Source organism: Fusarium oxysporum, chromosome III (assembly GCF_013085055.1).
Source record: "Fusarium oxysporum Fo47 chromosome III, complete sequence".
Classification (NCBI taxonomy): Eukaryota; Fungi; Ascomycota; class Sordariomycetes; order Hypocreales; family Nectriaceae; genus Fusarium; species Fusarium oxysporum.
The window spans coordinates 4,696,951-4,719,708 of NC_072842.1; the positions used below are offsets into that span (position 1 = coordinate 4,696,951).

At 48.7% G+C, this 22,758-nt stretch overlaps 9 protein-coding genes across 9 annotated transcripts; 4 read left to right on the forward strand and 5 right to left on the reverse strand.

Annotated features, from left to right (window-relative positions):
- Positions 1-25: 25 nt before the first annotated feature.
- FOBCDRAFT_238365 (uncharacterized protein) lies at positions 26-4,222 on the forward strand (the record flags this gene model as incomplete). Its single annotated transcript, XM_059610198.1, has 9 exons — positions 26-233; positions 281-348; positions 385-517; positions 580-640; positions 819-1,194; positions 1,324-1,362; positions 1,961-3,246; positions 3,304-3,539; positions 3,606-4,222. The coding sequence occupies 9 exons, from the start codon at positions 26-28 to the stop codon at positions 4,220-4,222; spliced, it is 3,024 nt and encodes a 1,007-aa protein (XP_059464558.1).
- A 497-nt stretch (positions 4,223-4,719) lies between these two features.
- Positions 4,720-6,908, forward strand: FOBCDRAFT_238366 (Alpha/Beta hydrolase protein; the record flags this gene model as incomplete). Its single annotated transcript, XM_059610199.1, has 7 exons — positions 4,720-4,839; positions 4,890-5,007; positions 5,175-5,262; positions 5,310-5,418; positions 5,486-5,966; positions 6,022-6,628; positions 6,779-6,908. 7 exons carry the CDS (start codon positions 4,720-4,722, stop codon positions 6,906-6,908), a joined length of 1,653 nt encoding a protein of 550 aa, XP_059464559.1.
- Positions 6,909-7,343: 435 nt separating this feature from the next.
- Positions 7,344-9,134, reverse strand: FOBCDRAFT_238367 (major facilitator superfamily domain-containing protein; the record flags this gene model as incomplete). Its single annotated transcript, XM_059610200.1, has 6 exons — positions 7,344-7,385; positions 7,445-7,493; positions 7,654-8,351; positions 8,409-8,488; positions 8,549-8,795; positions 8,859-9,134. The coding sequence occupies 6 exons, from the start codon at positions 9,132-9,134 to the stop codon at positions 7,344-7,346; spliced, it is 1,392 nt and encodes a 463-aa protein (XP_059464560.1).
- Positions 9,135-9,870: 736 nt separating this feature from the next.
- Positions 9,871-12,641, reverse strand: FOBCDRAFT_238368 (bacterial alpha-L-rhamnosidase-domain-containing protein; the record flags this gene model as incomplete). Its single annotated transcript, XM_059610201.1, has 3 exons — positions 9,871-9,952; positions 10,027-10,724; positions 10,755-12,641. 3 exons carry the CDS (start codon positions 12,639-12,641, stop codon positions 9,871-9,873), a joined length of 2,667 nt encoding a protein of 888 aa, XP_059464561.1.
- Positions 12,642-13,210: 569 nt separating this feature from the next.
- On the forward strand, positions 13,211-16,474 carry FOBCDRAFT_238369 (uncharacterized protein; the record flags this gene model as incomplete). Its single annotated transcript, XM_059610202.1, has 5 exons — positions 13,211-13,657; positions 13,729-14,200; positions 14,261-15,079; positions 15,132-15,520; positions 15,563-16,474. 5 exons carry the CDS (start codon positions 13,211-13,213, stop codon positions 16,472-16,474), a joined length of 3,039 nt encoding a protein of 1,012 aa, XP_059464562.1.
- A 534-nt stretch (positions 16,475-17,008) lies between these two features.
- FOBCDRAFT_112091 (glycoside hydrolase family 3 C-terminal domain-containing protein) lies at positions 17,009-17,689 on the reverse strand (the record flags this gene model as incomplete). The annotated part of the gene is made up of 2 exons (XM_059607717.1): positions 17,009-17,269; positions 17,312-17,689. Coding segments are annotated over 2 exons (639 nt in total), but the record flags the coding sequence as incomplete, so codon positions are not given.
- A 240-nt stretch (positions 17,690-17,929) lies between these two features.
- On the reverse strand, positions 17,930-19,261 carry FOBCDRAFT_104767 (glycoside hydrolase superfamily; the record flags this gene model as incomplete). The annotated part of the gene is made up of 1 exon (XM_031177752.3): positions 17,930-19,261. A coding segment is annotated over one exon (1,332 nt), but the record flags the coding sequence as incomplete, so codon positions are not given.
- Positions 19,262-19,984: 723 nt separating this feature from the next.
- FOBCDRAFT_238371 (uncharacterized protein) lies at positions 19,985-21,044 on the forward strand (the record flags this gene model as incomplete). Its single annotated transcript, XM_031177753.3, has 2 exons — positions 19,985-20,057; positions 20,128-21,044. The coding sequence occupies 2 exons, from the start codon at positions 19,985-19,987 to the stop codon at positions 21,042-21,044; spliced, it is 990 nt and encodes a 329-aa protein (XP_031048886.3).
- A 516-nt stretch (positions 21,045-21,560) lies between these two features.
- On the reverse strand, positions 21,561-22,053 carry FOBCDRAFT_271772 (uncharacterized protein; the record flags this gene model as incomplete). Its single annotated transcript, XM_031177754.3, has 5 exons — positions 21,561-21,599; positions 21,647-21,691; positions 21,745-21,770; positions 21,836-21,922; positions 21,981-22,053. The coding sequence occupies 5 exons, from the start codon at positions 22,051-22,053 to the stop codon at positions 21,561-21,563; spliced, it is 270 nt and encodes an 89-aa protein (XP_031048887.3).
- Between the last annotated feature and the right edge of the window lie 705 nt (positions 22,054-22,758).

Consider the following 22,758-nt stretch of genomic DNA (forward strand, 5'->3'; position numbering starts at 1 on the left):
AGGTGAAACCAGAGCCGACGTCCTCATGGCAACCTCCGATGGAGTCCATCTCGATGAAACCCGCCAAGTCAACATCATCGTCTGTGATGTGTTGATGTGGGCCTTTGCGTTCATACTCACGGTCCTGCGTTTATACACTCGCGGACTGCTCACCAGGGCGATTGGCAGCGAGGACTGGGTCTTGCTGGCCGCCGTTGTTAGCTCTACCACCCTATGCGGTGTCATCATCTACCGTTAGTGAAATGCCTTGTTAGAAAAATCTCTGCTGACCGCGAAATAGAGGTCAACAAAGGACTTGGCTTGCATTCAGAAAGAGTGCCTATGTCAGATTGGATTTACCTGCGCTTGGTATGTTAATCATTGGATACTATCTCTTGACTCCAGCTAAGTCATCGCGCAGGCAGGCTGGTTGGCTATACTGTTCAACACAATCAGCCTTCATCTGACCAAGATTTCCATCTTGTTGCTTTATGCTCGAGTCTTTACAAAAAGGAGCTACCGCATTGCCATCTACATTGTAGGTGCCGTCGTGGGCGCTTCGTTTGTGTATAACTTGACGATTACATTCTTAGCCTGCAGGCCAATCCACGGATTTTGGAAGCCGAGCAGCCAGACTTGTCTCAGTTCCGACTACTGGATTGTCAGTACTGTTTTGCATCTTGGAACAGACCTAATAGCTACAATTCTGCCACTTCCCATTTTGTTAATGCTCAACATCAACCGAAAGGAGAAGATTATCCTAGTCATACTCTTTGCCCTTGGCTTTTTGTGGGCAGTCCAAACCCGCCAACGTCAATGCATGGCTGACAAGAGTGCAGAGTGTCTGTTGTTTCGTTTCTTCGACTGCATTACTCACTTACCAATGCATCGTCCGACGATCCAATCTGGGCCAGTATCACACCCACCTACTGGGCTTGTATCGAGGTCAACATGGCTATTATCTGCGCGTGCCTGATGACTCTTAGGCCTTTGGTCGAGAAATACGCGCCAAAACTTCTCCTCAGCAGATTCTCATCACGTCATCAGAACCCTGGGTATCCAAGGCATCAAAGTGTATCAATTGAGACGCATCTCACTTTACCGCAAAGACTGAGTAATTCTTCATGGGAACGAATGACCACGGGTGAGTCTGTGGATGAGCTTATCGTTGAGGATGGGGGCCAGAGCGCGATCAAGTTAAGCCCTCTTGCAAAGGTATATAATAGCGACAGAATTAGCTTATCAAAATAGTATCGACTTGTAAGGCTCCTATTATTTACGTAGAAACATAAAGCGTGATTTTTGCAACTAGAAGGATGCCGAAAAGTTTTGGCTCATGCTGAGATCAAAGCAATAGTTCAGAAGTTGGTCATGTTTGCAGAGGTGGGTATTAGTTGACCCAGCCGCGAAGATAAGACCAAACAGGCCCAAATGCCCTTGGATAAAAACACCATTGAGTAGTGATGAAACCGTATCAATCATACGCAGTCAGGACTGAATTTTCAGACTGGGGGGTATAATATGTACTGTTTTTTGTCCTGGCATGAGTATTCTTGCGCAATAGAGCCGCAATGACCTCTACAATAACCCATGGCCCTCTGATTTTGGCCTTGTACTGAGTCACGGGGGCGGACACCACATGCTCGGGGACTACCGAGCTTACTTCCCTGATAACTTCCTCGGAACGAAACACCTCTTTTGACAATGTAACAATTAGTCTGATAAGACCTTCGGCGGATTTCTTACCGAATGCTAACACGCCAGCGCGTGATTTTGTACCTAGCAGCTTACCCCGCAGCTAAAGGGTCACCCTTGGCTATATGACAAGGGTCTGGCTACCCCATGGGGACTAGGGCAGGGATATCGAACTTAGAATTCAGGTGGATGGACAAGAGAAACATGCAGTAAAGCCCCTCCCATTTCGTCAACCAGTGCTGATTCCCACGGGTCAAAAGAGCCAATATCTCACTATTCATTATAGCGCCCGTTTTGCCTCATTATAGGCTTCTCATCAGTACAGACCTCCACGCCATGGATTCTGCGACGACTGGTAACGCTACACCAGGCCTACGACCTCTGCGGCGGTCGGCTTTGGCTTGTACGCGATGTCGCCAGCAAAAAGTTGAACTCAGTGTCTACCCAGTCTTCGAACCATGCTAACTCAATGGTTCAGATGAAGTGCTCTGGCGGTAAGGCGCCATGTGATCGTTGCCGGAAGGCCAACAGCTATTGCGTATTTGAACCGCCGCAGGCGGCAGCACCAAACGGAAACGACGTCCCTGTTCAGCCCGAGATCCAGCCGTTGATTGTCTGCGCTACCGCACCAATTGAAGGGCCTCCAGGGTCCAGTAAATTTTCAGAGACAGGGCCAACTGTCAATTACTCGACTGCTTGCTCACAGCATGCATCGATAGATGACGCTAATTTTAATTTCCAAGTACCTGTATCCTTGCCTTCGTTCGACTACTCAGGCAATGAACTGGCTCCATCCCAGCCAAACAGCAGTGCCGGTTTCTCTCGTCGCAAAAGAAGACGAATTTCAGACTGGCTCGATGTGGACAACCTTGACGATACGGACTCTGACACTATGGTCGGCGACAAAGATCAAGATATCTCTCAAGCATCCTCGCCTTATCAGACAGTCAAGGAGTTTGAAGCTGCCTACTGGCGGGTGAACAGTTTAGAGGGTACCATCCCGCGAACACCGACAAGCATAGAGCTTGGAAAACCTTTCCCACCTGAAACCATGTTCCCCTCTTCGATGACTGACAGAGGGCCCTTACTCTACTGTCTAGCAGAAGTTGGTATATGTGAGGCTGATGCTAAAGATATGCTCATACTCTTTGGCGAGAGAGTTGCGTCTTTCATGCCCGGATTATATGATACACAGTTCTTGGATCTTCCAAATGATCCACTCTACGCCCTGGCAGCAATCAAGGTAATGACACGGTACCTTCCCAGCGTGGACGCATTGAGGGCCAGGGTGGACGTGGTGCTGCAAAACCTACTCCGTAACATCCTCTTTGATGACCTTCAAAGACCATTTGCAGCTGTACTCGAGTCGATGCGTGGTCTTTCTATTCTCTATGGCTACTCTGAGGTCACGGTAGCGCGATCACAGAGCGACACAAGACAGTGCAGGGCAGATGCCCTGTCGATCAAGGGTGTAATTGAGGGCTACGCAATCAGGAGGAACATCGGCAGGCCAATACCATCAAACGCGCTAGGCTGTGTTTTATGGCTCTGGCTTTACACCATGAGCACTCAGTGAGTCGTCTTGCTGGAACAGAAATCTGACAAGAGATACTCACAAGTGGATCATAGCTATGTCACGTTGCTGGGCTTACCTTCAACGATTAGTGCCGATAAACAATTACACAGTGCTATAAATGTGGTCAAGAAGTCGGTCTCACATCCACAAATCGATGTGCTCCTGGGCGAAGTAGATCTCTGCCGCATCTCTGAGTATCGACGAATGGCCTTCCATCCACCAAGATCAGTGGATGTACCCTACGATCATGATGAGTGGCAGCGGACATGGGGGAGGGTAGGATCGCAAGGTAAGTCATTTATATCAGTGCCTAGAGCTTTCGCATGGTACTCCAGAAACCTAACAATACATATAGGCCTATCAGTCAGCCGCAGACTTTCCTTCCATTACAAGTTTGCCCTGTTTTATCATCACAAGAGTCACACTGACTCTTCCATGAATGAAACAGAGGCGTTACTTGCAGCACAAGAGTTTATCCGCTGCATCACCAAGCTCTCGCCTGTTTCCAAAGGCAATATCAAGTACATGTGTGATTTTGGATTCGTGATGCTGGTCTATGCCTGCTGCTACGTGCTTCAACTATTCGATTTCGACAAATCATGTGCATTTGAGACACTACATCGAAGCGCGTGTTTGGCCGACATAAAGGATGTTGCTGATCTTTTGAAATCGATATCTCCAGCTGCGGGAGCTGCTACTTCAGCCTACGGCAGAGCTTTAGAGGCTGCGTGTAACAGGCTGTCTATGCATGCCTTGGCCCCTGAGCACAGCATACTCCCGAGGGAATGGGACACCGAACGAGAGTTCGATGCGCACACGGCGGGGTTGATTGACATTTTTGCTGCTGCAGGTGCAGACACGCTGCAAACAACGTCCGCTCAGCAAAGTGACGGTCCCATGTCTGGGTTTCAGACCCTATCGGATCTTCCCGTTGGCGACCTGCTAGCATCGTTAGGCATGCCATGGCAGTGATAAATTGAGTTGGCATAGTTATAGAGAGATTTCAAGCATTAGTCCATATCGAAATAACTCGAGTGGTGCCTCATGTATTGAGGTGAAGGGGCGGGTTCTGTCGGACTCGTTGGAAAAGAAAGAAGCCAAGGAATGGCGAACAAGCTAATCTTGGCTTTCACTTCCCGGAACGGGCCGTCAAGGCCGAGGTTGCATTGCTCATTACCCCCCCAGGACTATCATTTCTCTCCCCCTGTAGTACTTGGACTAGGTTTTGTCTCGTTCACAGCTTGCGGACTATGATATGCAGGACCCGGGACGTCCATAGGCAATTCAATAACGCTAACGGTCCGGTAGGACTCATCGTTGATCAAGTGCGGGTTCTCTTGTCTGGCCACCGTGGGACATTTCCAGTAGTTATTATATGTTCCTTTACTCATGATCCATTGTGACACCTACCAGTTCCTATCCATGTGAATGGATTGCATGCTTCTTATCGTCAGAATTACAGTCTCACCATGATTCTTTCAACTCTTGTACTTTGCTGTTTTCTTGTCTTTGTAGAAGCAAGGAGCCTTCCCTTCTTGAAACTACCCTATGGAACCTGGCAGGCTTCCAGCTTTGATGAAGTGGCCAAGGTAAAACAAAGTTGTCCGCTTAATTGATGATACGTGACTGATTATTCCAGGTATATACTTTCAAGAATATCCGCTACGGCGCACCACCTACTGGTAACCGCCGATTTGCCAAGCCTGAACCTCCGGAGGCGGTGAGCGGAATTCAAGATGGTTCCAAGGGTGCCGCTTGTATGCAACTTCATACATCTGGGACTGATATCAATACACGTGACGAATCTGTCGTACCAGATTATAGCAAGATCATTCAAGCGTCGCTGAGCAAGAAAGTTTATTCTGAAGGTGGGGCATGATAGGCCCTTAAGCATTGGACTCTTGCTGAATCCTCCTCGTTACAGACTGTCTCTTCCTCGATTTATACATGCCGGAAGAATCCTTGAAGTCGGACAATAAACTGCCAGTTATGGTCTTTGTCCATGGAGGAGGGTAGGTGACTAATATGAAGATCCCTTGCTCATCGCTGAGTTATGTAGGTACACCACTGGATCTAAGGACATGCTCGACGTTGTGGGATTATATGACGGTACCGGTCTCGTGAATCAATCCAAAGGCCGTGTCGTTGTTGTCACACTCAACTACAGGGTGAGTTCAAGTAGAACCCTTTCCTTTCCTTGGCTTCCGCTATACCCACATACGCTAATAATAGCAGCTTGGTGTCTTTGGTTGGTTGGGTGGCACGACTGCTGAACGTGCTGGTGCTACCAACCTGGGCCTTATGGACCAGCGCCTAGCTTTTGAATGGGTCCAAAAGTACATCCATCTGGTCGGTGGTGATCGCAACAATGTCACTGCGTTCGGAGAATCCGCTGGTGGTGGATCCCTCATGCATCATCTTACACTCGGAGGAGGAACGATATCACCACTTTTCAACCGCGTGCAGATCTATAGTGCAGGTCTGGCTTACAACTTTGATCGTAAGGGCAAGCTTGAAGATGCCTTCCAGAAGTTTTCGGCGGTGGCCGGATGCCAAGGGAAAGGCTTCTCCTGTCTACGTGCTGCAAGTCCACAGAGGCTTATTCTCGGACAGATCGCGGTAGCCGGATTGTCTTTCACCATTGCAAAACCACAGTTCGGGCCAGTTCCCGATGGAAATTTGGTCAAGAACGCAGCATCTCTGGACTTTGCTGCAGGTGAGTTCAGTTTCGCCATACAATGCACCCGCGATGAAGCTTATTGGATGTTTAGGCCGCTATTGGAAACAACTTAATTCTGTTCTCGTTGCGCATGCAATAGACGATGCCGGCCTCTTCGTAGATCCAACTATCAAAACAGATGCCGCATTCCTCAAATTACTTCTTGACGCTTTTGGCTATGTCGATATTGTGGCTTCTCTCGCAGCCGAGTATCCTGCCGAAGACTACTCTTCGCCGCTGGCTCGACAGCAAGACGTCTTGAAGGACGCCGTCTTTGCTTGCAACTATCGATGGGTAACTAATGCGTTCCCGAGGAATTCGTACAACATGCAATTCTCCGGAGGAAGCAGTGGATCGCATGGCCAAGTGTTGCCCGGAGTCTTCTACAATCCAACATTGACTGTCGAGGCCAATGGTACCAACTTCCCTGTGGCCGAGTATTTCGGAAACCAAGACATCTTCAACTCTTTACAGAGCTACATCGTCAGCCATGCCATATCGGGGTCTCCGAATACATATCGAAACGCTCCAAGCACCATCTCATGGCCCAGGGTGTCAGGTGCTACCTCTGAGAACCTGGGCAATGTTCTCAATGTCACGAACAATGGATTCCAGTTGATCACGGATAGACAGGGGGCCTCGTCTCGGTGCGACTTCTGGTTAGCTATACACTCTGAATTGGCGAACAAGGCAAACTTGTAACTATCATCATCGGCTGTCACAATTTCAATGCCTAGTTCAATATGAAGAACAAGGATAGAACAGTCCGTATTTTTACAATTAGAAGTCCAACTGCTTTGTACTTTTAGTGGAAACCCAGTGAAAAATTGGACAGTCGTCGTTATCTATACTGTACTTGAGCACCCTGCGCAGTGCAAAGGGGCATTGGCCAATCTTTGCAGCAGTAAATTCACAACTCATGCAGCTATTGGAGACTAACTTGAGTGCTTCCATGTGTTTTCGACCGATAAAGTAGACGAGGCCGACAAGACCTTATTTACCGTTTAAGCAAGGAAGTACCTGGCTCGTATTGTACATTGCTTATTCTTCTAAAAATCAAAGACCTCAAAGTCGTTCCGAAGAAAAGGCATCTTTGAAATACTCACTTGTTCAAACCTACAGACATATATGCCGAATAGCTAACAGGAGGAGAGTGTAGACAAATCTGACTTGGATAGCTCTAAGGTCTGCAAGTAAAAAGGCCTTTAGAATCACGCCTTTCCTTGCATCGCAACCTCTGTGCTAAAAAGTCGCAAGTTTGTCTCACGTAAAAGATCGAAAAGAACCTTTGCGTACAAAGAAATCCCTCCACAATACCATATTAATTACCGGAGAGCTTAAATAGGCTGCATGAATTCCATCAAAGTTCTCAAGCTAGAATGTGTACCTAAATGAACCTCTTTCTCCTTCTGGGACCTATACATTATTAGTTTAATACCGAAATCGAATGCCATGACGAGGTTGCCTCAACTTACCTCTGAATCAGGCTCATCTTCGAGCACAACACCATCTCGATCAGCCTTTCTGTTCATAAAGTAGAAATGGATACTAATGATGAGAACTATGAGGATCTCGGCGAGTGAGCAAGAAATGCAAGCCCAAAGCCCGGGCCTGAAATAAGGGGCATCGGAAGGTCTTGAAAGAATATTAGTATCGTACTTCACTCGGAGTAGAGCAGACTGACCTGAAGATCAAGCTACCAGCAATACCACCAACACCGCCAAGTCCCACAAGGACAGCACTGCAAGAGGCGCGCTTCCACTGCCCTCTGATGTTGTTTGCCTGGTAGGTCATAATGATAGGGAGATTGGCGTTGACTCCTGCAGCAGTGAGGAAGATGCCAAAGAAGCGGACACCAACCACACGGTGAAATCCCATCAACGACATGCCAACAATGGCGAGTACAGAGTTGAACACAATCAGAGGACCTCGGATCCTGAATCGATCTCCAATATAGCCAGTAGCATACATGGCAACTGCAGCCGCAAGCATCGGCGTGATGTTGATAAGCTGAGTAGCAGTACGATTGAACCCCATACCACTGGTGAGGATGATGGGCGTGAAAAACGACATTGCATAACCTTGAGTCGAGCAGCAAAAGAAGAGAAGCCCGAAGCCCCAGACTTTGATGTCGAGCATGTGGAAGAGAAACTTCCTGAGGTTGAACTGGGTTGGCCTAGCATCACCACGGTCTGTATTGACACGAGCCACTACCCAGGCGCGTTCGTGTTCTGAGAGAAATTTCCAATTGCTTCGGCCAGAGTCGGGAAAGTCGACGAGGAGCCAGTAGCCAATTAATGCGATGGCGCAGGTAAGTATACCTTCGATGATGAAGAGCCAGCGCCAGCCACCCATACCATTGATGCCATGCATGTGAACAAGCTGTTTTTTTGAACCTTATCAGCATGAGTGTTGCCACTGCGAGCCAGATAGACTTACACCATAAGCCATGATTCCTGCAAAGGCCCCAGTAACAGCACCGAAAGCGTAGAAAAGACCGTATCTCTTGCCCATCTCGTCTAATTGGATGATCAGATAATCGGTCCACATGTAAATGCATCACTATAGGGTGGACTTACATCTATTATACCACGTGCTCAGCAGGTAGATGCAGCTAGGAAAGAAGCCAGCCTCGAGGAGACCAAGGATAACACGCAGGGCAGCAAGTTGCTCCCATTTGGTAGTGAAGCCCATACCAATCATGACGGCTCCCCAAAGCAGTGTAATACCAGCTAGGTGGATACGAGGGCCAAGCTTGCGAACGATGATGGTGGAAGGCGGTTGGAAGATGATGTAGGTGGTAAAGAAGACAAGAGTGATAATAGACTAAGGCAAAAGAGTTAGTAATGATGCGTTTGTAGAAGCTCTGTAAAAGCAGGTGTAGCTCACGTATCTGTTGCCAATGAGCTGAAGGTCTTCCATCATGCCTGCAATGCTCGCCGCCGCTACATTGGTACGGTCAATGAGTGAAACGCAGTACATGAGACCCACGATGGGAACAAGTCTGAGGTCAATTCGGCGTATGAGTCTCCTCTCTTCATCTTCAGTGAAGTTGAAGCTGTCTAGTTGACTCTTCTCGGTGTCCTCAAAGTGAGCGGCAGTGGTAGCTTCACCCGGTGACTTGGAGATAGTCTCGTGTTGCGACTCAAGCTGTGGGGAAGCCATTGCGATCTTCTGAAATAGCTTGGGCTGACTGTGAACTTGGGGTAGTGTGTAGTGATCTGGAAACTGCTCTGGAGACTTAAGTAGTTGATAGAGCTGATGGTGCTGAGAATCGAGAGCAAGCCACTACCGGTCCCGGGACTGAGAGCCAACACTATCGAAGTGGCAATCGGTCCTGGAGTTTCTTCCCCAGATTTACCCCGCAGTTCAGATCCTCTGAATCACGATAAAGGCCGAGTGGCGTTGCGTTCGCAATGACTGCTTCGGAGCATCAACACTGCGCTGACCGAAGGACGAGTCCAGAAACAGATCTAGATGTTTGTTGGTCCGTTGGGTTTGGGCGTTAGTCATCCGAGAGTCGGCTCACACAGGGATTGGACAGACCCTTTAGAGATTGCTTCGTGGTTTCCCTGCATTCAGCTTCCCATGGGGTCATTAGTTGTGCCGCTGAAAGCATTCCCAAGCCCCGGCTTGGGTACACCAATCAAATGTAACCGGCCCGTTAGCGCGCTGCAACGCAACACCTCTGAGCAAATCAGATACAAACCCAACATTGACAGAGAAAAATGAGAATTGATGAACAAACATGTGTATGAATGCTTGTTGGTAAATTTTATGTCTCCCTTTGGAGCACTCCAATAGGCGCCAACACGAGCAGTTTCAACAGGAGCGAGCGAAACATAGACGATTGACTAGCAAGGTAAACCTTTACATAATTGGATAGATCATGACAGCTACATCAGAGGACTAACAAGTTGAGAAAGTCGTCACAGGTGTATTGATTACTTGAACTATATCGATTAAATGCTAATCCTTTGTGACTAATTTTGGGTCATCATCTTCTCTAGTAAATGGCAGGGGAGGAGGAAGTGACAGTTTCTCCGGCTCAACATACGCAGCTCGGAATGTGTGAAAGCCCGAACCAACCACTTTGCATTCTTTCGTTCCTAGCTGCACTTCAGCCGTCGTATTGTGCGGGACATTGACATCAACAACAAGGCTTCCGTCATCAAGCTTCCAATCAACCACTATTTCACCATAAGGACACTCAAAGCTAGCAGATGCCCATGTAATACCACCCCCAGGCTTCGGAGCGATACGAAACTTCTTCCATCCTGGAAGCAGCGGTTTTAATCCGCCAACGTAGGCATGAAGCCAATCTGCCACAGCCCCAAGGGCGTAATGGTTCAGCGAGGTCATCTCGCTAGGGTGAATAGTACCGTCTGGGAGAACACTGTCCCAACGCTCCCAGATAGTCGTAGCTCCCATTGTTACAGGATATAACCATGAGGGTGGCTTAGTGTTTGTGAGCATCATATAGAATAGCTGATATTTTCCCGCTTTTGAGAGTGCATGTCCTATAGCAGGCGTGCCAGCGAATCCAGTAGCAATTTTGCAGCGAGATCGATGAAGAATTAGATGCTGCAATCGTTCCACGGCGTGGTGTCTCTGAGCAGGTGTAGGGAAAAGATCGAATTGGATAGCAAGAGCATATGCCGTTTGGGAGTCAGATACGAGACGGCCAGTCTGTGTGATGTACTCCGAGGCGAAAGCAGCACGAAGCTCGACAGCGTGCTTCGAGTATGCAGATGCCTTGGATGCATGGCCGAGTATAGTACATACCTCGCTCATCACATCGGTAATTCTTATCAGATAGGCATTAGCCACCAATTGAGGATCTGTGATACCGAGATGAGGCCGATCAGGAGGAGCCATTGGGTCAAGCCAGTCTCCCAGTTGGACACGCACTTGTCCCCAGAGGCCATTGGCAGCGCGTGGAATCCCCTGGTCTATCCAGCCTATCATAGCCTCATACTGCGTGGATAGTATCTCAACGTCGCCATATGCCCAGTAGAGATCCCACGGTACTAAGATTGTCGCGTCGCCCCAGATAGCCAGCGGAAAGTTAGGAACGGGCATTGCCTTTGGTGAGAAGATAGGCGGAGAACCGTTTGCACCCTTTTTCTGTTCAGCTGCGAGGTTCCGGAGCCAGCTCCTGAGTGTGCTGTAGCAATCATAGAGGAAGCAGGCAGTTGGCGAAAAGATCTGTATGTCTCCAGTATATCCTAACCGTTCGTCTCTCTGCGGACAGTCTGTGGGGATACCGACAAAGTTTCCTCGCATAGACCACACGACGTTCTCGTGAAGGCGACTAATCAGCGGATCGGAACAGGTGAGGTATCCTGTTCTTTGCATATCACTATGGATAACCACGGCTGAGAAGTCGTCCAGCTGCAGCTCAGCCTCTGGCCAGTCAATAACTTCGACATAGCGAAACCCATGAAAAGTAAACCTGGGGTTCCAGTAGACTGCTTCCGGGCTTGAAGATTGCCCCAGTACCACAACGTCCGTCGCCTTGGCGTGGCGGAGAGTTCTGGTAACGCACTCGCCGTTCTCTAGTGTCTCTGCATGAACAAGCGTGATCTTGTGCCCCGCAGGGCCTTTAGGAACTCTGAACCGCACCCAGCCAACCAAGTTCTGACCAAAATCGAGTATAGCATTACCATTGCTGCTGTGAGTGATTTGGATTGCAGACAGAGATTGGGTAGGACGGATCGGAGGTCCATCCGAACATGTCAGGCGTTCTGGGTCATATCCGCATACTTTGACTGCGCTCCAGCCCTCGTCGTTGAATCCGGCTGAAGACCATCCTACTTGCTCTTTCGCCATGTCATAAGTCTCTCCATCGTAGAGACTAGCAGTCTCTATCGGGCTGCGATGGCATGTCCAGTCCGAGTCTGACCCGATGGTCTGGGTTATCTCCTCTTGAAAGGTCAATACGAGCTGAGCAATGACGCCAAGTCTTGAGCCCCAGATGTTGTGCCGGCCTCCACCAAAGCCAAGTCTTCCGCAATACCACCCCTCGGCCACGTGAATCCCAATCACATTTTCGGTCCCTTGACGGAGAAGCTGTCCAACGTCATGGACCTGATACTGCAGCTCATGATTATATGCTGTCCATCCTGGTGCCAACACCTGATCGGAAACTTTGATGCCGTTGATCTCAGCTTCATGGATGCCGTGAGATGTGATATATAAGCGTACTTTACAAGGCACTTGCTTGAGGACAAAAGATCGTCGAAAAAGCGTTGGAGGATGAGTTTCGGTGGTTTCGACCAGAAATGGCGTCTCGATCAAGTCGCATGTCCAGTCTATTGCTTTCAAAAGTCCTGTTTCTACTCGAAATGGCTCTGACCAAGTAGTCTCGATACCTTGTCCTCGGCTGCGCACACGAACCGTACCTTGCTCGCCACTGGAGAGCTCCCTTGCCGGCCAAGGTACGTTGACCGAATGTGTAGTATCGAGAGTAAATATTTGAATAGCGTCCGCGGCCGGATATGAGGCCTGCTGTCTCAGGCAAACCTCTATGTCGCATGATTCTTGCGTCCAGCCAACTGTTGTCCCTCCAAATCTCCACGATATTGACGGCCTGGACGTTACCACTCCAATCCCGGAATGGTGATGGTCAAAATACACGTGCACTATAGTGATGGTTGTTTCTGATGCCATGTTTAGCGCTGACCAATACAGCGGTAAGAGATGAGATGCAATACTGGTATTGGTTTTATGAAGAGGTACGTTTCGTTCGGTAGTGAGCAAAAGGTCCGGCACAGTGAGCTGGTATTTCTTACGTGACGCTAGGCCTTGCTAACTCGGGTCTCGCGACCAAATTGACTAGCTGGAGCCGAGGTGGCTGTCAGGATAGTGTTCGGTCAGAACAGCCGGACCGGTAGTGTAGATGCAACCACATTAGCACGGTTAGAAGTCGGAGACGAATCACCAACCCCGCGTTTTTGCAATATCGCATGGTAGATCTTCGGTTGTCAACAGAGAGATTACTGATTACGGTTGAACCCATGATCATCACATTTCGCTTGAAGATATGCCGAGCATGCCACGTATTACAGTGGGGGAAATTCTAATGCTGGAAGATATCCTGGAAAGTCCGTCTCTTCACGGCCGATGAGACTTGACATTTCTATATCTTATAAATCTCCTTGCGTTGCAATAAACTATATTTGAAACATTCCATCAGTGAGCCGATTGGACAGTCGCCTTTTGTCGTGAAACTGTTTACCATGGCGAAAACAACACTCTTGTCCCTTGTAGCAGCATGCCTCCTAATCGTCCCTTCTTCTGCGAGGCCTGAGACACCTGATATCACCAACCACTACACTTCTTTCAAGAACCCACCTGTCACCTCGCGTCCTCTCTTCCGATATTGGCTGCCGGATGCCAGTGCTGATGTGTCAAAAGTAGCTGAAGACATTGCTAGTGCCGGTAGTATCGGAGCTGGAGGTGTCGAGTTGGTTCCTTTCTACCAGTATGGAGGCCATGGGGGTCGGTATCCGCCAGGAGCTGACTGGGCCACCTATGGCTTTGGATCACCTGCATTTGTTGATGTTCTCGAACAAGCAGCCAAAGCTCATGTATCACATGGCTTGAAGATGGACTTCGCACTCGGTCCTAATCAGGGCCAGGGAGTCCCTGCAGATCCTGATGAAGAAGGATTGCAGTGGGATCTGGTAGGTCCTTCATGTTCTCGCAGTCTCTTCCTATTCTTGGTCGTCAGCTGCTAAGTCCTCGCTCAAAAAAGGTTCCGTTTGCCATTCAGGTTCCTGCAAATGGGTCACTTGACAACCTCCTTCCCGGCTGGGGCACCGGAAAGCTGGTTTCCTTGGTCACAGCGACTGTCGATTCTCGCCAAACAAGGAGACTTGGCGCCAACCCTTTCCCAGGTGCCAGTGATACCCACACGTCCTTTGTCCTCGCCAATGGTAGTCTTGTGCAACATACGGATAAAGTCTCGACTAAAGGCATTGTCAAGTATAAATTCCCCAAGACGCCTGACGGGACCGAACAATGGGCTTTTGCATTCTACAGCAGGAGATCTCTCATCAAGAATCTCAAGTTTAGCAGCAACGATACTAAACCTATCTATTCCAATGGCTCGTACACGGTGGATCACTTTAGCGCAAAAGGAGCAAAGGTAACCATCAGATTTTGGCAGAACTACATTCTCAAGAATAGCAATGTGCGATCATTAATCAAGCAGTGTGCAGGAGCTGGTAAGAAAACCTTGTTTCGTCGGATGTAGTGACCAAAATCATACTAACAACCTGCTACAGGCTGGGAAGATAGTCCGGAGATACTCAGCACCATAACATGGACACCCGACATTCCGAAGCTCTTTAAAAGGCGCCATGGCTACGACCTCCTCACATACTTGCCGCTTATTATGTATAAGAGCAACAACCTTGCCATACAGGCTGGAGTTCTGGGACCCTTTGAAGCCGTGCTGAACACGCCGGACAAAGGCCAAGGCGTTGTGAATGACTTCGTCGAGATCCTGGAACTGTGCTATCGTGAATACATCACGACTCTCCGGGACTGGCTACAGACGAACCTCGGGCTGAACTTCAGAACTCAAGTTTCATACAACTTGCCCATGGATATGGGCGCTAATGTCCCGTTTGTCGATATTCCCGAAGCTGAAAGTCTGGGATTCCACGACAACCCCGACGCTTACAAACAATACATTGGACCAGCAGTCTTGGCAGGCAAGAAGGTTGTTTCGAATGAACTTGGTGCCATGCCTGGGAGACCTTATTCTCAGCTTCTAACTGAGCTGCTCTTCTCTGCTGACGCGGCCTTCACTGCTAACACAAACAAGTTTGTTCTGCACGGGCAGCCATACAGTGGCAATTATTACAACACTACATGGCCAGGGTACACCCCCTTCCAGTACGGCTTTTCCGAGCTGTATTCTCCTCGACATCCCGCATGGGAGCATGGCCTGGATGAAGTATTGGGCTATCTTGGGAGAGCACAGCATTCAATGCAAATGGGCGTAGCAAATTTAGACGTTGCTATATACAACAAGGTGGCCAAAACGGACCCTCTCTGGACTTCCAATGTTTATGCTGAGAATGATCTTGAGAAAGCTAGTGAGTTGATGCTTAATCGTTATCGCTATCCAAGACTGACCCTACTCAAAAGGCTACACCTATGCCTACGTCACTCCAGCAAACTTCAAGCTTCCGCAAGCTTACGTCGATAATAAAGTCCTTGCGCCAAATACGGGTGGCTTTAAAGCACTGGTCCTTCCAGGCCGCAGCAATATCACCCTACAAGCTATAGAAGACATCACAAGGTTCGCCAAAGCTGGATTGCCAGTCATTTTGGTTGATTCTCCCGTGTTCCTGCCGACAAACCGACGTGATGAAGAGATTAAGACCTGGGATGCATATAAGAGCTTGCTCAAACTACCATCTGTCCACCAGAGCAAGAAGAGTAAAGTTGCTGCTACTCTTCAGTCTCTGGGGATAAGGCCAAAGGTCACAGCTATCTCTGACAAGCTATGGAAGCATGCACGTAGATGGGATCCGGTAAGTGGCATGGACTTGATATTCATACTCGGTGCATCACAGCCTTCAACCGGGATCGTCAAGATTGCCTCCAAAGGTGTGCCTTACTGGTTCGATGCCTGGACAGGCACCCAAGAGCCAGTTCTTTTCTACAGCGCTGATAGACTTTATGGAACTATCAACATCCCCTTGTCACTAGCAGCCAACCAGACAGCCATCATAGCCGTAAGCAACAAGCCGCTCAAGTACGTTGAGACACCAGTCGTCCACATTTCCAAGAAGCCGGCTGGTATTTTGGGGGGCAAGCTTACAAACAGGCACGAGATAGAGCTTCATGCTACCTCAAGGAGCTCTGGTGGCAGGGTAACACTGAGTAACGGAGCTTCACATTCTATCAAGTATTTTGACTCGCCCGAAGAAATACAGCTCGAGAAATGGACCTTGACTGCGGAACATTGGGAAGCGCCGTCAAACTTTTCAGATGCATCTGCGATTGCTTCGAAGCGTAACTCGACACACACCTTGACAGCTCCTCTCAAGTCCTGGACAGAACTCGGTCCAGAGCTCACCAACTCTTCTGGCCTTGGCTACTACCGCACATCGTTCACGTGGCCACCCTCACAATACTCTACCAAGAACCTCGATGGTGCGTACGTCAAGTTCGAGCCAGTCATGCATGCTATGAAGTTGTGGGTGAACGGAAAGCGTCTACCTCCTGTCGACCCCAGGAATCCCGTTGTAGATCTTGGTCCTTTTATGAAGCGTGGAGAGAATGAGATCTTGGCTGTTGTCCCAACTACAATATGGAACTATGTTAGGAGTCTTCTTCCCAGGATTAGGAATGCAGGTGATACTCCACTTGAGATTTCAACTCAGGATATCCAGCTGAAATGGCCGACGCCGGCTAAGACGGACAACGGGTTGGTGGGGAGGGTGTATCTCGTACCTTATCACAAGGTGACTTTGAGGCTCTGAGACTTTGATTGGGGCTTGGGTATGGAGACAAATCAAGCTTTAAGCAAGATGGATGTGTATTTATTTATTCAGCGTGCGCTCATGAATAAGCATCGCCCACTAAGTATCATGTGCTTTTTATCTGTGTTGGCAGCCAAGAGTTTAACCTTACAGGTTGCAATCAGCTACATAGTTGCATCGCCCGCTAAAGTTCTTGGTGTATCAGAAGAGGAACAACAGAGATTTGCGATAGAGTTCATGAAGAGCTTTTTCGTGTAGCCGTGATACATATCTCATCTACTGTAAAAACAATCGTCAACTGTGAGTGCATGTGCTAACATACTCAAATTGTGGCAGAAGGACACGCAGGAAACGGCCATTAGTCGGACTTAAGGCGGCATTGTGTGTATAGGCAGCAACACCAGCGGTAGTTTGCGAGTTTCCCCACTGCATCGAGATGACTTTCGTCTGCCAAGCAAGCTACAGCGAGTGGTAATGAACGATCTAGTTTAATCTAATCAATATTGAGTACCTTCCTTCGCTAGAAACTCGATCTTATAAACGAGCTTCGGCACCTCTGAGGTGAAAACGATGACTCAAGCTCTTCTGGTCTCCAGCATATTGGCCGACCTGGAACAGGATCGAGCGAGCCGTGAGCCTAAGGTCGCCTTCTTCCCAACGGCGAAAAGGAGCGAGAGATGTCTTTACTTGCACCCACTTTGTCTCCTGTCCCGATAGCTCAACTACCTGAAATCCAGCAAGTAGGCGGTTTGGAAAGTCGTGTTGACCTGGTCCTAGGTCCGGGCAGCCATAAATCTGCACCACGCAGTGGCCTTGCCTAGACCCAGTATTTCTTACCCTTGCTCCAACTTGCAGACTCAAAGTCTCGTCCAATGAGGAAGTATCAAAGTCAATGCACTCAACTTCAAAAGTTGTGTATGATAGACCGAAGCCTAGTGGGTAAGCTGCCTCGACGCCCATCTTATCGAGCATCCTCTGACCAAACCACTTGTCGTAAGTAACTTGGTTGGCGTCTGGGTCAAACGAAGGTAGATGGACTTCTGCTCGTGGCATGCTCCAGGGAAGGTGGCCGCTTGGACTGGATCTGCCAGCGAGGACATCGGCTAAAGCCCTTCCATTTTCACAGCCATTGTACCAATTTATGAGTATCGAAGGAACAATATCGTGCCATTCCTCAATGATGACAGCGCCAGCGGTGATGATAGATACGATAGTTGTTGGATTGGTCTTGACAACAGCCCGGATTAGCTCCACGTCTTCTGGTGCGAGACGAACACTTCTGCGATCGCCGCCAACTGGACGACTTGCTAGATCATCCTCCGGCCGAGCGCCAGTTCCAGCCTGAGGGCGATGTGAGGCATCAGCCGCCTTGGCTCTACCTTCAACAACCCGCTGCGCTTCTGGAGATCCATCAGGTTGGGGAAGCAACGCCAGAGCCTCTCCGTCATTCTCCCACGAGGGCTTGAGGAATTCTCCTTCGTCATCGCCGTCGTAGCCAACCATTACTATGGCCACTTCAGACTTTCTTGCCGCTTCCACTGCAGCCCTGATATCTCTGGATGCTGAAAGAGTGATTGATGTATGTGGGAGTTGCTCTTTCAGGCCTTGGTAGGGAGAGATGACTTCAGGGCAGTGGACCCAAGATGAGGCGCGATCGCCAGTCAGTGCAGTATCGGCGTGTCTACCAACTATAGCGCAAGTCTTGATGGATTGCGATAGAGGAAGAAGTGGCTGTTCATTGATGAGGCCATTCTTGAGCAAAACAATGGCTCTTGAGGCAACAGTCCTCGCCAACTCACGGTGTTCTCTACCAAACACGACCGCCCTTTCCGGCTCGACCGATTGGCGATTGGCATAGAACGTCAGCTGAGTTTGTATGATACGGCTGGCTATTCTGTCAATATCAGACCAGCTTATCTCTCCTGACTCAAGGGCAGGACGCAGAGATGTCTGCCTGCGATTCTGGAAAGGGCATTCGATGTCGAGATCCGCTTTAACTGACTTGACTCCGTCTCGCAGACCAAACAGCCAGTCTGTAATGACGATGCCCGAAAAGCTCCATCTCTCGCGCAAGATGTTACGAATGAGAGCGACTGACTCGCCTGCCCATTCTCCATTGATAGAATTGTAGGCCGTCATGATGGAGAGTGCGCCAGCGTCAATGCACCGTTTGAAATGGGGCAGATAGACCTCATGAAGTGCACAAGCGTCGATCGACACGTTGACACGGAATCGAGCCGTCTCCATTGAGTTGAGAGCAAAATGCTTGACACATGCCATTACATTTTCCTGCAGACCGCGAACATGCGCAGCCCCAAACTCGCCCAAGAGAAGAGGATCCTCGCCGTAAGTCTCTTGCACACGACCCCAAGCTGGATGTCGTGGTACGTTTACGCAGACGCTTCCTACGCAGTTGGCTCCATAGACTCGAGCTTCGCGACCGATGGCTCGCGCGACGCTTTCCTCTAGTGCGGTATCCCAGGTTGCACCTCGAGCTGTGCTGCACGGAAAGACGGTGGCCTGGTTGATGTTGACTCCTCGAGGACCGTCGCAGTATTGTACGCCTGGGATTCCCAGACGATCTAGTTTTCCGTGGCTATAGGGTCGCTTTGTGTATTCGCCGCCAAAAAGATGGGAGAAACCTTTCCAGAAAGGCGGGTCGCCATGTAGCAAACCCAGTTTCTCATCTTGGGTGAGCTGTTGAAGCAAGGTTTGCGCAAGTCTTGGGGCGTCCTTTCCGCCCTGGAGCTGTTTGACTGCTCGATGGAAATTGAGACTTTCCTCCATATTGGCTAGGGAGTGGCTAAACTGCACTTGAAAGTGGCTTGGCGTTCAAACTGGCAGGGGCACAAGGCGGTCTGGGCAATCTTCTGGATGGATTGTTCGCTGGAATTACTGCATTTACTCACTACTCATGTTATAGTGGTTTTTTCTTATAGGTACAATCTATACAATGCCCCTCCATTGATTCTAGTTCACTTCCCGTGCCACCGGTCTTGTAAGGAGCATCCTTAGTACTGTGATCGTGCAGTTGAGGCTCGGCCATATTGCTAGCGAGCCCAGCCGGAACGCCAAGAACGTAGAACACTGGGCGAAGGATCTGGGTGTGGACCAATCAAAAGTGCGCGGGCCGGTAGTCAGGGTTATCACCCTCTGGTCTGGCCAATAGTTACCTGACAGCCAAACTTTCCCATTCATGCCTGTATTACGATCTCTCCGGCGGCCTCCAAACGACAAACACCAATCCACATGGAGATTGGATTGCGTTTGTTCCGGTATCAGTTACGTAAAAACGTGAATCCATTCGCCTGGCTAAGTCCAAAACATGAACCCCTCCTCGGCCGGCCGGTGTGGATCCCGGCCTGTCTTCCTACCGGCATGTACTTATCCGAGCAGAAACGGCTGAGACAGAGGCTATTTAACAAACAATGGTGCAGGATCTATATAATTGGATATTCACCATGTCAGTGGGGCACCCGGTCAAGTCCTTCCGCCAAGTCCAGTAGGAACATGTTCCTTCAGATCAGGTGCGGCCTCAAAGTTGTCAACTCCAAGAACCAGGCGCTGATCCAACACTTCACACGTCAATCTTGTTTTCGCCGGCTTGTGTCATTGGCCTTCTTGTTAAGAAACTTCTAAAACAAAGTTCACAGAAATGAGCAAGAGAATCATTGTTACTGGCGGTTCGGGCAAGGCTGGCAGGCATATCATCGAATACCTGTTAGCTCAAGGCCATCAAATCTTGAACTTGGATCTAGTACCGTTACCAGTCGACTTTTCCCAAAAGGTTCACACTTTACGATGCGACCTTACAGATGGCGGGCAGGTCTATAGCGCTCTTTCATCCCATTTCAGACTCACTGAACCGTTTCGAGAGCCTATCAACGATCCTCCCGATGCGGTCTTGCACCTCGCCGGGGTCGCGAGAAACATGCTTGTCCCTGACATTGAGACCTTTCGGGTAAACACTCTTGGAGCCTATAACATCATAGAGGCATCTTGTCGTCTGGGTGTCAAGAAAATAATCCTGGCAAGCTCCGTCTGTGTCTACGGAGTTACCTACGCTGAGGGCGATGTAGACTTTGAAGCATTCCCTGTAGACGAGAGTCATGATCCCAATCCGATGGACGTCTATTCTCTGTCCAAGATTTGTGCTGAGCGTACGGCGAGGAGCTTTGCGACTAAATTTGATGTCGATATTTATGCACTACGCATCGGCGCTGTTGTTTGCCCCCACGAGTACAACAAAGTGTTTCACAGTTATGTAAACGATGTTGAGAAGTGGAAGGTTCATGGGTGGTCCTATGTGGATGTCCGTGATTTGGGCAAAATTTGTTCACTTGCGCTAAGCAGAGACGACTTGGGGTATCAGGTTTTCAACGCGACAAACGATGAGATCACGAATAAGAGAAATACTACAGAGCTTCTAAAGGAGCAGTGCCCAAACATACCTCTCACAAGAACCATGGGTGCTCGGGAGGCGCCTATTAGTAATGCAAAGATCAAAGAGCTCTTAGGGTTTGAGGCAGACTATAGATGGAGAGATTTATATAATGGACAGGATAAATAAAGTACTCCCAAGCTTTATAAAGAAGCTAAAGTCACACGGTATTAACAGCCACTTATTTGGCTGCCGCTTGGATCATGTCGAGACATAGATGCCTGGCATGCGGGGATTCCGTTAACAGATATCTATCTAATCTACATAATAACATCTCAACTGCCATAAATGCCAACCCTTCTCACAACAAGATATTCTTGACCAGACCAACTATTGGCATAACGAATTAATGCTTAGGAGGTGAATTCTCCACCTGGAACGGCCCATGCCCACCCCTGTCCATGATTGCCGTATTACTGATGCATTGCATATTCCCCTGGACGTTGGCTATAGACTCGTCAGCTTTCATCAATCTAGACCGAAACCAGGGGTTGCCAACATACCTCGACACTGCGACTCGCAGCATTGATCTTCGAATGCAGTACAGGAAGCTTTTAAAGATATACAGTCAGTTTTCAAAACAGCATGGTAAACTTCAAAACAAAGACATACAGCCTATAGAGAGGTACGGGGGCCTGGCCCTGGCTAGGTTGCGAGGATCACGGCAGTCATAGCATCTTCCTCCTGCGATGCGTTAGTAAAGATTTGGTATGGAGTGGTCAATGCTGTACCCTTGCAATGGTTGGAGTTGCATTCCCAGTCATTCGAACACGGAGCTACGTATCAGTTAGTATAATAACAGCAAGAGCTGGTTTCATGGTTGGCTTACAGTCCACTGAAGCACCATAGCATACCCTATCTTCAAGTAGTTAGTCCCTGTTCTGAGCCTCTCTGAGGCATGTTGTAGTCTTGCTACTTACCACGGCAATTGAGGACTTCGTCGCAGTCCGCAAATCTCATAGGGGAGCAATAATTGGAATTGCACTGCGAAGGAGCGGTACATTTCTCTGCGTGAGGTGTACAGTCAGAACAGCAGCATCTTTTATCGCAATGAATATCACGAACCAAAACGGGGCAAACCAGCCGACACTGTACAGGCTGTACTGGCAAGCGCGAGGAGAATGGCCACAGGCTTCATGATTTCGATGAGATCAAGGGCTGTATTTGCAGGCAAACTGATCAATGAATGGGTGAGAGAATATGGAGAGCGAGTGCATGGACGGAGGAACTATTGCTATGTATTTATAGACAGCAATAATAAAAGTACCTCGTATTCTAAAGACGGCTGTTGAATTTGTTGATGTCAATTAGCTTTTGCATTGACATTAATTCATTTAGCTTTAAACCTTAAGACACTTCCATACCGTCAGAGCGCAAGTCACTCAACCTTTAGCTAGCAGGATGTTACAACGCCCTCAGATAATGATATCGGGGATAATCTCGCTGTAACCCAAGAGGAGTATTAAACCATTGCCTATTATCTATTGAATATTGAGGATCTTACAGAGTATAGGTAGTAGATCCGGTTCGGCATAGTAGCACAATGGAGCATGGTTTACCCTGTTAAGGTTTACCAGGACGGGCACAAAAGACAATTGCCTTTTTAGCTTATATTTAAATAGAAAGACAATTAAACACCAGGAATAAAACACTTTTAAAACTTATGACTATTTGGATTAACTTAGCTGAGCTTAATGTCAAGCTTAGAGATTAAGACAGGAGAGGAGCTGAGACTGTAATCAGGCCGGGATACATTATCTCAGCCAAGACTGTAATTATTTAAAGACAATTCGCCTTCAACTTCGAGTAAATTATCTCTAATACACAGAAAATGGATAGACCT